This window comes from Thunnus thynnus, chromosome 1 (assembly GCF_963924715.1).
Source record: "Thunnus thynnus chromosome 1, fThuThy2.1, whole genome shotgun sequence".
Lineage (NCBI taxonomy): Eukaryota > Metazoa > Chordata > Actinopteri > Scombriformes > Scombridae > Thunnus > Thunnus thynnus.
Window position 1 is genome coordinate 16,857,927 of NC_089517.1, and position 15,901 is coordinate 16,873,827.

General features: G+C 37.6%; 1 protein-coding gene across 2 annotated transcripts in view; it reads right to left on the reverse strand.

The window, feature by feature from the left end:
- Positions 1 to 4,096: 4,096 nt before the first annotated feature.
- kif18a (kinesin family member 18A) overlaps positions 4,097 to 15,901 on the reverse strand; it is a 31,582-nt gene continuing 19,777 nt past the window's right edge. For both annotated transcript variants that reach the window (XM_067587331.1, XM_067587340.1), the window contains exons 14-18: positions 14,317 to 14,373; positions 8,032 to 8,407; positions 5,345 to 5,437; positions 5,060 to 5,157; positions 4,097 to 4,784 (exon numbers count right to left, since the gene is read on the reverse strand). In XM_067587331.1, coding sequence (XP_067443432.1) covers positions 4,648 to 4,784; positions 5,060 to 5,157; positions 5,345 to 5,437; positions 8,032 to 8,407; positions 14,317 to 14,373 — 761 coding nt within the window. In that variant the 3' untranslated portion in view covers positions 4,097 to 4,647. The remainder of the gene's footprint in view (positions 4,785 to 5,059; positions 5,158 to 5,344; positions 5,438 to 8,031; positions 8,408 to 14,316; positions 14,374 to 15,901) is intronic.

Sequence of the window (15,901 nt, forward strand, 5' to 3'; positions counted from 1 at the left end):
AATTGCTGCAATGATGACAAATTTGCTGTTTCAATAAACAAAATGACTAAAATCCTGGAGCCTTAACTGATGCCTCATTGTTGTGTGTTTTAGTGATACAGTCATTACATGTGTAACGCAGAGGGGACACATTAACACAGGAGGACATTTTACACGCAGACAGAATAAAACAGCATCGGTTAGTCAGTTGGTATTTGCAGTCTGTGGGTTCAGACTTTAAGTCAGCAAAGTACTTCAGTAGACTCTGCAAATCGTGAAATGTTTATTTGCAAGGCTACCTGCACCATACAGCCCATTCTCCTGAGGATGAGTCATCCACAGGCTACATACAGTACATTTGAGGTGGGCTTTGGATAAGCTCCTGGAGGAGAATGTAGAAGGGGCACTGAACACTGCTGAGCCATCACAGCTGTACTGATTTTCTGTCACATTGTTTCACAACAGGAGACATTACCTGGTAAAGGAAACTGTAAATCTCACCCATCCCCCGCTATAACCACTGCACAAGGTCCTGTCAACAGTCAAGAGAGTATTGATAAAGGGACTCAGGTGTTTGCAAGCACATTGTTTCCTCACGAAATGTGTTTGCTGAGTAAAATGTAGAGGAAAGATATCTTATAATAATCTGCCGGGCGAAGAATAAAGGCGACAAACACACGAATGTGACTAAATGTATCAGCTTGATATCAAGCAAAAGACAACATCATAATCTAATTCTTAGGAACATTTGACTCAAAACAATTTTACGCCATCTTGTTTTCTGTATGTGGCAGACGGTGTACATATGATGTCCTTGAAGGTGGATGTTTGAATGTAACCACAGATGGACAAAGTCAGCCAAACAATAAACTTCTTTGTTGTATTTATCTCTCCTTTTTCTTTTTCAAGCTGGCACTCCATAAAAATATTGCATTTTTATGTTAAAAAATCATCCAAAGCTACCAGCGCTCAAATAAAATCTGCTTCTTACACAGCTCAATCCACAACCCACCAATAAAATCTTAACATCATGCACATGATTTCCGCAGGTTTAAATATCTGTAAAGGCGTGAGCTGACGAGGCTTACCTTATCCTGAATGTTCAGCCGCCAAATGTGCTCCAATACGGTGGATGATGCAGATAATTTTATTTTATGGTTTTATGTCTATTTCTTTGCTTTCCACAGTCGGTTGTACCGGCAAGAGAGGGGACATGGTGTAAACAACAATCTTCATGGACCTGCTTTACATGCCAAATCCAGTGTGCATCCAAGGAATTTCCATAACCCCTATTTAAATATTTGCATTAAGCATCACGGGACAGGGGAATGAGCAAAAGCGATTGTTTTGTGCTTCACTTATGGAGCCATATTTAACATAAAAAAATGAAATAAATTGAATTTTCCACTACAGCATGTTAAATGGACACAGAACTCCTTTTTTAATCTTTTCGTTTTTGTCTTTATTTTGGTTAATTTAGCTAAAGTATCCACAAATGCACAATATAAAAAATTATACAAACCAAAGCTGCTCTTGACGAGTATTAAAAGCACTATTTGAATCTGAAATATTAAACTTCAGCATGTTCGCATCATCATGAGTCTGGCACACACATCCAGCATGTTTACCTATTTTCAGGGGGCGTATACGTATATTTTTTGGTAAAACAAAAGACGCTATTAGTGGTAAAAGGACAACCAGCCAGAGTTACTCCACTGTGACATATTGCTTTAAGATATCAGGTCATCTAATTAGACAGGGGACGAAAAGTTCACAGCTGTGACGTGCTGCCTTGTGGGAGTCAGGAACATTGTAGGAGGGATCATATGCTTATATTTGTATGTGGTAGTCGCTGTCTCTCCTGCTGGTCGTGCAGAAATAAAGATTCTTTTCAACCATTGGAGGCAGCAAACACGCTGTCAGTCTCATCCAGACCAATACTCAAGGTTTTATCGAATCAGAATTATTATTAACATTAATTAACTGCATCAACGTGTCTTTGTGTGTCTTTGTGTGTGTGTGTGTGTGTGCGTTTGTGTGATGGCATCTGGGAGTGCGGCAGGTTAAGTGTTGTGAACGCTTCAGGAGCAAACGCTGTGATGTTTCATCTATATGAACATCTTTGTTTTTTTAGCAGCTTAGTCTGTTTTGTATGTTCATAATAACCACTCATCTCTGACTTTGCATGAGACACAGTAAAGGTTATTATCGTCCTGATCAGGAGCAAATAAAATAAATAAATGAATAAATAAATAAAATCAGAATTCACTTGTGTGTGCTCCAGTGACTTTGTGATGAAAATAAGGCAGCTACATATAGTAACATAATGACAATCAATTAAAAGTGCTCTGTGTTAAGGGCAAAATACCATTAAAGTCACTGTGATCTTTGTTTAACAATACAAAAATAGAGTTAACAACTTTGTGACGCATTTGCACAGAGGTGTTTTTTTACTAACAAATCACAACACATAGCATGTAATGTCTCTCAGGGAGGCGAGATAAAACAATGGGTCCGACATGATCTGAGATTCTACCTGCAGTTGCTAAGCAACACCCACCTCCAACCTCTCAGTCTGTCCCATTGGTCAGCAGGAAAAACGCACAAGGCGCCCCATTGGCTAAGAGAAAGTTAATAAACTTTAGCCAAGACCTGCCTCCCTGTGTGCGCACACACTCTCTCTCACTCTCTCTCCTTCACACACATACACACACACACACACACAATGAAGAGATTCTTGTGAATGAGAGCATGAGAGGGTGTCAGTGCTTGCGCAGTACAGTGCTGATATATGCATTGAGCTCCTGAGCTAAAAATAAAGATCATACTGAATGCTGTGCCTCTGAAAGTTGCAAGACTGAATTCAAAGTGACAAGTCTAGTTCTCTCCAGACAGAGCAATGAGGTCCCACCCTCATCATAGATCCAGGAGGTATTTTTTGACATTCGTTTTTAGTAAAGAATTCTAATAATAAACTGCTTCCAAGTGATTCTTCACATCGGATCAGGCTAAAAATGCAACACAGGAAAGCCTAAAATATCTTTGAAATGCATTTCAGACGTGGTATAAAGCAGTGGTTCCCAAGCTGTTCTGTGTGATGAACCCCCACAGCTCTATCAGATGAAGGACCCCTTCATCATCGCTATCGTCACGCTCTTTTAAATGGATGTTAAACTGGATGTCATTTAACACCATTTATTTATGACATTAAAGTGGATATTGTTATAATATTTTTTTCTTACAACTGTAGGTTGTTCTGGTCAAGTTTGCATTTGTACCACTATAACTTGGGATGGCAGAAACCAGATGTTTCAACCATTTATCCATGACTTTCAGCTATCCTTTCCAATAATGTATCAATTCTTAGCTATACATTCCAATAATTTACTAATTGCTCTTAGCTATTACACAATTACTTTCACCCATTTCTACAGTTTATCCGTTACTTTATCCACTACTATAAAATTATCCACTTAGTCTTAATTTATCTATTGCTTTTAATCGTCAACCATTTATCTAGCCTATTACATTTCGCTGCCTATTAGAACCACTTATCCATTTTTTTTAGTCATCACTTTTAGCAAACTGTTTCCACTGTTTATCAATTAGCCTACTTTAGGCTAACTTTATCCATTACTTTTAGCTAAAGATTTTTTTACTGTTGTCACTTGTAGCAAACTATTTCCACTGTTTATTAGTTACTTTATGCTAACTTTATTCATTATTTTTAGCTATTACAACCATGTATCCATTACTTTTTGCTATATCACCTGTTTATCCATTACTTTAAACCGTCAATTTCTAATTCAATTCCATTCATTCTCAATTGCAACACATGGTGTTGAGACAAACAGCATCCTATCAATCACTGCATTTGGGGTTCACTTGTTCCTCCTTAAATACATATGAAATAGTTGTTTTTTCAATAGAAAAACAATCAGGAAATTATCTTTGTGAGTTATGCTGTAAGTCACTCCTCAGTCAGTTCGATTTTTCTTGCCATTGTTTCACCTTCCCTGAGCTTGTCCTACATCACTTATTTATCACTGGAACGTCTTGTAATCCAAAAGTCATTGAAAACCACATTTAGACATCAATCAACACAAAAAAGCAGATATTACATTTTAGAAAGAGATTCATTTATTGAAAAACAGCCAAAGATTGTGGATCAATTTTACTAACTGTACAACCACAAATTACAACACAAAAATTAAAACAGCTCAGTGTAGAGCAGTTTCCATTTTGTCTTTTTTAAAGTCACGCACAGTCTACCTCTGATATTAGCTGCCCCGGGGAAACAGTACATAAAACTCAGAACATCCACAGGACTTTTTATTTCTTGCAGTTAGGGTGTACATGAGTGAGTTAATCTTAAAATCCATGAGTAGAGAAGATAAATATTGGTCTTCAAACTATCAAAAATCTAAACAAACGACCAATAACTATACAATGTTAATATATACAATCAAGTAAATCCCTTCAGGGAAATGATGAAAATTACATTACATTTTGTTTTATTATGTCAGCATTTGTGTTTGAGAAATATACACAATAATCAACTTTTTTCTGTCAGGTCTTGAGAAGAAACACTTAAAAAACAACAAATACAGACGGAGAAGTTTGGAACTGAAAATGTCCATAAAGGCTGATGTTAAGAGGTCGTTGCTTTTACATCCGCTTGGTGACTCGCTTGAACTGTTGGGACGTTTTATAGAAAATGGACTTGGATTTCTGAGGTTGAAGGAGGCTCAGATTTCCTTCTGAAATGCTCCTCACAACTCTCCGAGGCTTGTTCTCCTCTGAACCTGACGGCAGACAAAAAAAAAAAACAAGAAATAGTATCAAGAATGAACAAAGCTGCACCTCTTTCCTGATGTTAAAACACTTTAGCCATATAATGTGAAAAAGATAAAGCTTTCATTTAAATTCACCAAAAATATTTGGATTTTTTTTTGCTAAATATCTAATGTATGAACATACTCTTGGCCATGATATTCTGCAGTGTGCATTTTTATGACTGTACATATTTTTTCTTTAGCGAATGCCTTCTTCAACTGTGTTTTTTTATGTCGATACTTACCAGCAAAACGATGCACCCTGAGTGGTTTCCGGGCCACAGAGGGGTCTTTCTTTATACGCTTCGGTGCAGAGAGGCCCTGTGTTAACTCATCTTTGATGCTGTATTGTGAATGAAAGTGGCAGGAAAAACGGAAAAAGTAAACAAACACAAAACCAAACATTTTTTATGTATGACTGGAATGCCTGTTAAGTATTTTAAAATATTTTGGTGACAGTTCATCACAGCTTTAGTTTGTTTAATCCACTGCCTGTATAAAACGACATACAGAGAAAATTAAGCGCTTACTTGTTGAATTTACGCTTTCCTTGTGCAGCAGACGTCATGTCCATGTAGGTCGGGTTGGCTCGTCTCACGTCTTGTAAAGATGGCATCTGTTGCCTGCAAGGAGGGGTTCATATTAACGTAACATCTCCACTGTTTGGACTAAGAGACTCCACGTCGGGGACAATCAACATCTCTGGCACCTCCAGGTATAAAATATGTAAATCATTGTTTTTGATTGGGTATTCCTGTTTTTATGAAGCTGCACATTGACGAGATGACGTCCCGCTTTTAGCATCTTAGACGCGTTATCCATAAGTTTCATACTTTGCCAATTCCTGTCAAGGCAAGAGCAGGTTTGGAATTTAGTTGCATAAGAAGTCTTTTAACACTATATGATCGAATTGTAGCTCAAGATCCTTGTGCTGCTCCCTCTGACGTCTCTGCCTGCTAAACTTTGCGTGAACCTTGACCAGGAAACTGTTACTTACCCACCACGCAGTTCCAAAAACACTTTTTTTTTTTTTTGCAGTAGCCACAGTAAAACTTAAGTACAAAGTTTCTTGAAGACATTGAGCCTCTTCCTCTAAATTTGTGTCATCATTTAAACTGTTAACACCATCTACAAAGCTCCTGCTCTTGTCACGAGAAATATTTATAGAGGTAATGCTTTTTCCTGCTATCTAAATGCACTCCTTTGAGATATGACCTGTCTATAGCAGGACAACTTAGTTACCAGGTGCTAAGTGCGCTCATAAATTCTGGATTAGCCCCGCTCTTCAGTATTTGAGGAAAATCAACCCCTCATGATACAGTTTGTTTGTGCGTAGCAGAGATGTTTGAAGCAATTCAATTTGTCCTGTGATTTTGGTGATTGAGGTAATGTGATTTTTTTTCCTGATTAGAACAAAGTTATCCAATGAATTCAATCATATACATAATGGAAGCATCCTTCACTAACGTAAACCCTTGTTGCTACTGCTGCTGTAGATCAAAATATTTTCCATTTTGTTTGCAACTCCTAGCTGAAGACACTGGTACGCCACCAAGACACTGCTCAGCTCAGATGATTTAAAGCCTCTTGACCCGATGTTCCAGTCTGGAAACTTGCTGCCTACACTCATAACATTTCCACCCTAGTCTCTGTTTTGTTTTGAATAAGGTTTCGGGGATTTACCCCTGTTGAATGGTTTAGTTACCACCCAGCGTGTGTCTTTCATTCGGCAGCCAAAGGGATGTGTCTTAGGATTTCTTTCTAAACATTTTATGTAACTGATTCGAGAGACGGCTGAATTAGATAGATATCTCTAACTTTTTAAACTTTATTAAGAGAATTTATAACATTCAGAATTTGCATTTACTATTTTGAACAAAAGCCAATTCTTAGATTTCTGATGTAGTTTTGATTAATTCCAACTTGAACTTTCTTGCTAGTTGTGATGTAAGTAAGGAAAGGTGGATTGATTTATTTAGTTAAGTAAAAGTTTCTCTCAATTGGAAAATTGAAAATAATGATTAGTGACAAAATAAAAAGGTTTTTGATGTGATTTTGTAGACGTTTCTGCTTTTTGTGGCATGCACATTTCCCCATCTTAACTTACAGTAGGCTACATTCTCATTCTGTCTTCTTGACAAACACTGATGAACAAATGATCTACAAGCTACTAGCTTATAGGCTACTAATTGGCTACTCGCTAGCTTGTCAAGAAATTTTAGGTAAAAATCAATCCTAAATGGATAAAACATCCAGGTGACTGTGAGTCCCTAACAGACAAAAGGATAACAAGCACATGAAAAACAGAGAAAATCAAAGGCATGTGCGCTACATTAAACAGTAGTTAATGTCAGGAAAACAAGTAATTTTATTATTATGTTCAGCAGAAAACACAAATTTTGCTGCTAACTTGTTCCTCCTCATGTCATAGAGGTTAACTGTAATGATATTAATATTGCTAACACCCAAAGTTCTGCTTAACACTCAAGAGGCCAGCTAAAAACACTTTCATGCAAACTCCCCTATGCTGAAAAGTACGTGTGCAAGATTAATTGTTTGGTAAACGGGAGGCGAGAAAGTGCAACGAATGGTTCTGATAGATTGTGTCAGCTGTTGCGATTTTTCCATTTGTCCACAGTTAGATTGTGATGCTATATCAGTCTTGGTTTCTGTTGTGTGACCAGTATTTTCTTTGGTGTTTCCTCAAGTCTCTCAGTTCCCATGAAAAGGAGTGTTTCTTATTGTATTTTCTACAATATTTGCTAATTGGGTGGAGAGAGGAGAGTAAACTATTGTAACAGTATGTTTTGGAGAGATCAAAGTAGTGCAGTAGGGCAATAAGTAGGAAGCTTCATCATATGGAATGGCCTGCAAAGAGCAGCAATATCCTGCACATGTTGCAGCAAAAGAACTGTAATCCACATTACAGACCACTCTGGAAATGATTCCCTACATTTTGCTGACCTTCAGAGGTCAAGCCTTCAGAACTCAGCATTCCTAGTCTTGTTTACTGATATGTGCCCATAATACAGTGCAAATTGTAGTCTGCGCAAATGACATAGACCAAACGTAGAAGGACCAAAGGAACAACATTTAACAGCATCGCTGTAAAATAACCAGGAATTACACTAAAATCATAGAGAATCGTACACATTAATGTAAAGAAATCTTAAATGCTTAAATTGAAAGAGGGGTTACAAACTGAGCATTTTCTTACCTTTTTGTAGGAATCTGGTTCCCCCCATTGGCTTTGGGAGGATTGAGTGGTTGGCTGGGAACTGAGAAGTCCACAGACCTTGATGCTTGACAGGGACCATCATTGCTTATTATTATCGTTGAATTAGTTGCAGTTTCATCATCGTTGTCTAGAACTTCAAAGGTCATATTGGGATCCATGGTGGTGGAGAAGCTCATGGTCTGAACAGTTTTTGGAGCAGGTTCTGGTGTGCACTGGAGCGGGAACATGCCTTCCTCATAGACTTGGGTCTGGGAGACGGTCCTGGGGCTTTGTGGTGGCAGTGATGCAGACAGATTTCTCCTGGTGGGCTTTCTGGGAAATGCTCCCTGTTTCACATCTGCCTGATTTCCTCTACCTATGAACACAAACAGTAATCAACAGTTAATAGAAATCAAACAAACAATGCAGTGACAGTTATACAGTACACACTAATAAATGACCTATGAAGAATGAACGTAGAGTAGTCACAAAGGGAGTTTAAACCAAAGAAAGTGGTTCTCAGCTAATTAGACACAGTAGATTAGGCACAATTAGTTTCATACACAACTACAACAAACAACATTTGAACATTACAGATGGGAGTCAAATGGGAATTCTACTTCCAAGTGAACGGGGAATGCCCAGAAAATGTTGTCTTCACTTTGTTTCGTAAGATTTCCAAGCAGAATGATGTCCAACCTGTTTGCAAGCCAATTTATGTATCCTGTGTTTATTGGTTCAAATGTTGTGTGTGTTGTGCACTTTCTGGTCAATATCTCACAGGACAAAGAATGTGGTATGGCAACAATGTCGCCATTTTTTGTGACTAACATGTTTGCTAATAAAATTAACGTCATCTTTCATTTCAGGGATACACAGTTATCTTCAGATAGAATATTTTGTGTTGGCATTCAATATGAGGTTTGCAAAAAGAGAGCCCAAACGTGGAAAGGTCATACCACCTACATTGACATGATAGACATTTCAATTGATATGAAAGCTACTTTGACCTACATCAATTGTCTTCCAATGAATGTATTAACAAGTACTAATGCTGCATGATTTCAAGCCCTCTTTGCAGTTGTCAGCACCTGTAACATGCCATCCTTGGAAGGCTTATTGCTAACACAACTAAAGGCCTTGAAAGTGAAAGCATATCAAACCACCTGAAAAAGTAAGCAGGGCAACAGTAAACACATTGCTCCCCAAAATGATGTCGACCCCCGTTACTCAATCAGTAATCAGTAATAAGTGCTGAAGTCCCAGTCGTAGGCCAAACAGTGCAATTTAAAAAATGTCAGATGAGATGGATCGTTCCCTTAAGTTAAGTGTGATCAGTAGTGTCAAGAAATATTATGCATGGCACAAGGCAATTAAACATTATATCCTTGCACATATAAACATAAACTTTACAATGTAAAAATGGAGCAGTGATGTGTTATTCCCCTAAAAAGCACAGCGTTTTATAAATAGACCAGAACTAGAGGATTTTACCTTCTAAAAGCCTTGGAACTTTTTTTAAAATTCCCTGAGTAAAACATGGCCTCAGACACACGACTGTGAACTCAGCTTTTCAAAGGAGTAATTAAATTTAGGTATGTAGTGCTTCTTCAAAATTGAGAAAAATAAAAATCTCTTGGTTAACGTATCATAGGATAGTTTGTTGCTCCCATAACCTGAACATGTATCATCCCACTGAGCATCAGGGGACATACAGTATAAAATAATGGCAAATCAATCAGTGCCAATGCTCTTATATTAGCTAGCAGTTCTGAGTTAGCCAACAGCCTTAACCATGGTTTAACACAACACATATCTCTCGTGACTTTATTTCTGGCTACTGTAATTGTTTTAACTCAGAGTTTCTCTTAAAAACAAAACAAACAAACAAAAAAAAACTAAAATATGATTTTTTGCACTGTGCCCGCCTTTTTGTTGAGCTGTTGTTAATAAATCCTAAACAGCATCAACAACTAATTAGCATGACAAACAGGAGCAGATCAGACAGCAGGGAGGGCTCTTACAAAAAAGAAAGAAAAAAAAAAAACATGATGGAATATGTGTGCTTTTACTGTATTATTTTATAATAAACAGAGGTACTGGAGGTCAGCAAGAAAAACACTGCAGAGGAAGCATTCACTGATTAGTTAAGTAGTACGTTTTGAGCATGGATGTATTATACGAAGATAGATGGGGGGATGGGGGATTTTTTCGCTGCAATACCACAACTGGCCACTGGGAAAAATCGGCAGCAAGGCTGAATGGTGGCATGTTATTCAGCTGTCTCAAAGGTGCGGTATGTAGGATTTAGTGGCATCTAGCGGTGAGGTTGCAGATTGCAACCAACTGAATATCCCTCCCCTTCTCCTTCCAAACGTGTAGGAGAACCTACAGTGGCTGCGAAACTTGCGAAAAATGAGAAAGGCCCTCTCTACAGCCAGTGTTTGGTTTGTCCGTTCTGGACTACTAAAGAAACATGGCAGTACAACATGGCGGGCTCCGTGGAAGAGGACCCACTCCCTAGGTAGATATCAAGGGCTCATTCTAAGACAACGAAAACACGGATCTTATTTTCATGGGATTATACACTAATAAAAACATACTCATGAATATTATATTCTATTTCTGCCAAGTCCTTTCCACTAGATGCCACTAAATTCTACATACTGCACCTTTAATATATTGATGGTTTTGAAACCCTGCCCAGGTTTGAGGCAGAATGTGCCACTGTGAAACTGATCCCCTTAAAACATACAGTATAATGTCCCACCAATGTAACCTCCCTGTACCCAATAAAATAAAGAAAAAAATAATAAAAGATTAAAGTGAGCCAAACTAACAAATGACTACTTGATGGTGTTTTTAAGCTTGACAAAAATGGTTTGTTAGAGAGAGAAGCAAAGCTATTTACTGTTTTTATATTTAAAATGTTAGTGAGAATTGCATGTTTTTGATGATCAAAAAGACCAACGTTTCGATCAGTCTGTCAATAAATGATCTAGTGTTAGCAGACTCTGGATATTATTTTCCAGCCCCATATGTTGTAGCTAGATAGTGGTTGAGTACAGACTGACAGCTAGCGGACAGTAAATGTTTGAATTCCATAGCCTTCCAAACAGTGCAGGGATCGGTTGAGCTTGTATTAACTTGTGGTAATTATTGCAAGGACGCAAATTTTTGTTCTGTTTTTTCAAAGGCAGCTGTAATACAAAGCCATGATTACACAGTCAAGTATTCATTGTAGATTGCTGTTTTAATAAAAATACACTATGTTTAGCCAATATGATCATGAACCTTCTAGTTTCTACTGCTTCTGACATTTTAACCACTAAAGCAGCATTATCAAGATATATCCTCATAAAATTCAATACTGATCAACACAGGAAAATGTATCATGTAATTTTGTGCCTCGTCCAGTTGTATTTGAAAATGATAACAAAAAAACTTGTACAGATTCCAGAGCAGAGTGGGGTTGAATCACTGTGTCTGCATCACATTATAGACGACCATTACACTCATGGCATTTCCTGCAGAGGTGTGGTGGGGGGGATGGAGGGGCTAAAAAGGAAAAATGCCAGCACATAAAGGAAGTGAGAAGAACACTAAATGCAAAGGTGAATGACTGACTTATATATTACCCTAAATATCAAAATGCAATATTTAGCAAATGTGAGTCACACTTCAGACAGCACATCGAGTGAGGAGACAGTGATAAATAGCCCTTTTCTGTGGCAGAGGAGTTGTTCCTAGCAATAAATGGCAGCAGAGTTCCTTCAATCACATATTTTTGGCTTGTAGGGGATTAATACATGCATGAGTTGCTATTTCTGGTGGAGGCTGCACTGAATTAGGGTCGCCTGGTTGCTGCTGCCTGTTTTTTATAGTGCGCCTTTTCTGGTTGGTGGAGCAGGGGAGTTTACGTCTGTTGACGTTTTTTCCTGCCCTGCTGTGGATCTGCATTTTCATGAATGAAGCTCAAGAGGGATTGGGAGGGTTAGATGCGAGACAGACAGAGAACAACATTGGAGGGTAGGAGGGAAAAGAAAGGTAGAATGGGGGAGGGGGGGGAAGGCAGACTAACAGACATTTGAAGCAAAAGGCAGAACAAAAATCCAGGCAGGAAAAAATAGAGAGAAGTGAAGGCTAGATGATAGAACTGGAAAATAAAAAGAACAGCATGAAGGGGGCAGTGGGAGATAACTGAATGAAAAATCATCAAGATATCAATAGATGCATGTGTGGGCATGTTGTAATCATCACTGAATTGTGGAACACTTAAATGCTCCTTCAAAGTGATAACTTTCGTGCGATTTGCTATTAATGACCAGTCCACAAAGAGTTAACGCTCTTTCAAAACCCCAACCCTCTCTAAAACCGATCACATTTGATTGGCTTAGCAAGCTGCAGGGTGGAGCTATTTCTCATAACATGCTGCAGTGACTACCATTAAGAGCTGAGGAAGCAGTAAGGGACTGACGAGCAGCGTCAGAATAAGATCACAGCAGTTTGTCTGAATGCTAAATAAAACCCACAGTTATTAAAACATTTGTGGTATTTCAACTCTATCATTTTGTATTTGTCAGTAATAGAGTAGTCATTTAGCAGAGCTGACAAGGCTGCACATTATTTGCAAGACTATACCTACTGTATGTATATAAGTGTGTGTACTACATGCATGTAGGGGTGGTTGCTCTAGAGTGAAATTAAGATGGACAGGGTGGTTTTGAAGGATGCAAGTGTGAGTCAGTGAATGCATAATTGAGGATGCACTGAGTTATGATTTTATTAGAGAGATGAAACAGTGGCTACATGATCCCAATAATGGAAACAAGAGTGATGCAAAAACAGTTATTTAAAAGCTGAATAAATTACACTGATTATATTATGAAGAAATTCACCATTAAGCTCATTTTAAGTCTCCATAAAAGGCGTGCGTAGCCCTGTACTTTGTCTTGAAATGGCATGCATGGACAGTTAATTATTTCATAAGGTGCTGCTGCAAGATGGGCTGTGACTACAAGCAAACATTCTGCAGTTTATGAAGATATTATTTGACATAATGTTAACATAGATCTTTAGGCACATTTAGCTTTGTCCAGTATTACTGAAGATAAATACTTATTTCAGATATCTGGAATTGATTAAGGCTACTATACCATTTTTATACTGATATATTTTGCTGTTAATAACAGAGAGTATCATTATTAAGCACTATTCTGTGAGTAGAAGGTAAAAATAAACCATTTATTTGTGTTTTTCACATACTGAATACACACTTGCAGTTTACTATGGGTGTGTCAAGTGTAGCACTTGACACAAGCTGCAAACTTGACAACAGAGTGTGGCTGTTTAAGTTTTTGTTACTTGTAAGATTGTAATATTAGTTAAATAAGAGCCCTGTGGAGAGAAGACCGGAGATTAACTGGGAAAGAAAAGTATAATTAAGAGTAAATAACAATAACCGAGTAAAGGACAGAAAAAAACAAACATTAAAGCAACTGGCTTGACTGACTCATAAGGCCTGAAAAGGTGTCTGGCGGACAGACCTTACAGAATGAGGACTTATGTTTTACCAGAAAAACTCTCAAAAAACAAAAACTGTACCAAAGTTCACTTATTATAAAAAGTTGCGGGGAAATTTAATAGCAGTAGTGACAAAGCCCCTAGTACTCTCATATGTCATTTCCATTCAAGGAACTCTGGTCATCTGGCAGGAGTATTTTCTTCATAAGTTCAATTTCCCACAATATGTTTCAATGAAATGTAGACCACCTGCAGTAAATATCATTACAGCCAATTTGAACTGCAATATTTCACAAAGGTTTTTGTATTACAAATCCCCAAAGGTTCTCCATGTACAGTTTCCTCTCTATAAAACCAGTTGTGAGTATTCACATCATTTCACTATTCAACTTTGGGCCAGGACAGAATGTCTGCAGCGCAACTATAAATCAAATTATATTACATGTCTGATTTTTACTGTGTATTTTACTACTCTGAACAAGTCTTTTTTGCCAAACAACTAAAAACATGTTCACCAAATAAAAAAGCAGAAAAGTGAAAATGTAGCTTTACACGATATTAAAAACATTATTTTACAATCTGTGTGTTCTACTTCAGTAAAGGGTAGCATCATCTCTCAACATGTGATGGATTGACTGAAAAGTGATACGGAGAGAGCAAATGAGTGAATGACTGACAGATGTGCGGACTTTAACAGGTATGCAGGGGTTGAGATTAATGGCTACAGCATGTTTGTAAGACAGTAAGACAGAGTAGATTTACCTTTTGGCGACGGAGCAGCGTTGCACAATGATGTTCTTTTTGTGCGCCCCTCTGCACCTGAGTTAACAAAATCATAAAGAGATTCAAGAAGAAGAAGAGAACAATCATCAACATTGCCACAAATACAAAACAGATAAGAAAATCTACTGCAACCTCTTAGGCGGGTTTGTCTCATTACAAAAATGCTACATTATCCTTAAATGTTTGAAAAGTGCTGGCTTTCTTTTCGTTGCTATCACTTAATAGATTGTCAATCAGGAGTATACACTGAAAATTTTAATAGAAATGTTCTGACAAAAATTTCCAAGGTGAAACATAATTTAACAAAGCTTTGATTCAAGGGCTGATCATTGCGCACATGTACATACATTCAACCAGCTAATTGCATTGTGGTTGTTGTGTAGTATTTTTGGTTTTAAACAAACATCATATATTCTTTAAATTATGGCCTATGGGTGCTAATATTTGCATTCAGTGGTCATAAAATGTGGTATATTACTGAAATTGAATTAAACAGGAATTCACTACAACCACAGTAAAAAACAAAACAAAACATAATACAATTTGAAAGAAGCAAGCTGTGGAACAGCGAGACAGGTGCAGAGTTTAGTGTCTGATAAATGATAAGACGCCATCATATTAATTGAGTATTGTTGGCCAGCTTTGGTTCATGCTCCACTGTCTGTCATGGCTTATATGTCATGAGGGCCTGGCGCTGCTAGGTCATGCAGGGATGACAGTTAAAAATGAACCGTGTTATCTCATGGGTCCCACAATACACACTAGACCTGGACGACTACCGAATACACTGGTCCTCACTGAAATATCTTACACGACACCTAACTATTTGTCAAACTGATCTCACATCCAAGTGTCACATCTGTATATTCAGTTCAATGAAAAAATAATGGAAAAACAAACCTAAATAAAAAAATTACACACACATTCACACAATTTTTTTTTTTCCATTTTCAGATGCTTTCTTTAAAAGTGAACTTCTCATTTTAACTTTGGGCTTAACATTTAGTGGGAAGTGTTAACACAACAGAGGTGCTCATTTATCAAAAAAGACAGGTTTAAGTTTGCTCTTTATAAAATTAAATCAAAAAAGTATTTTGTAACGGACTTGTTCAAGAGAGAATAAACCATCTATTGTATAACATACCAAAAGCAAAGATAACTTTGGGCTGTCAACCTCACACACTTCAAAATGAATTTACTGTGGCCTCATGTAACTTAATGGGTTGCCTGGTAACGTCAAAAGACTCTGAAATTAACGTCTGCTGTATGACTGTCAGATCAGTAATCTTTACCAAGCTGCAGTGCATGATGCCTGATGGTTGAACTCAACTTCAAGTAAACATATTTGAATAAAAAAAACTTGGTACACTATTTTAAAAACATTAGCTAGCCATCAACTGGGAGAGAGATGAATGGCCAAGTGATATTTTCTCCCTTACTGGTTTGACATAGCTTCATTCACTGCGAAGCTTCTCTCTCTCTCTCTCTCTAATCCTTTCACATATTCTGGGAGAGGGAGGGGTGAGATTGTCGCATGCAGTTGATAGAGTTAATTGAGGGGGGA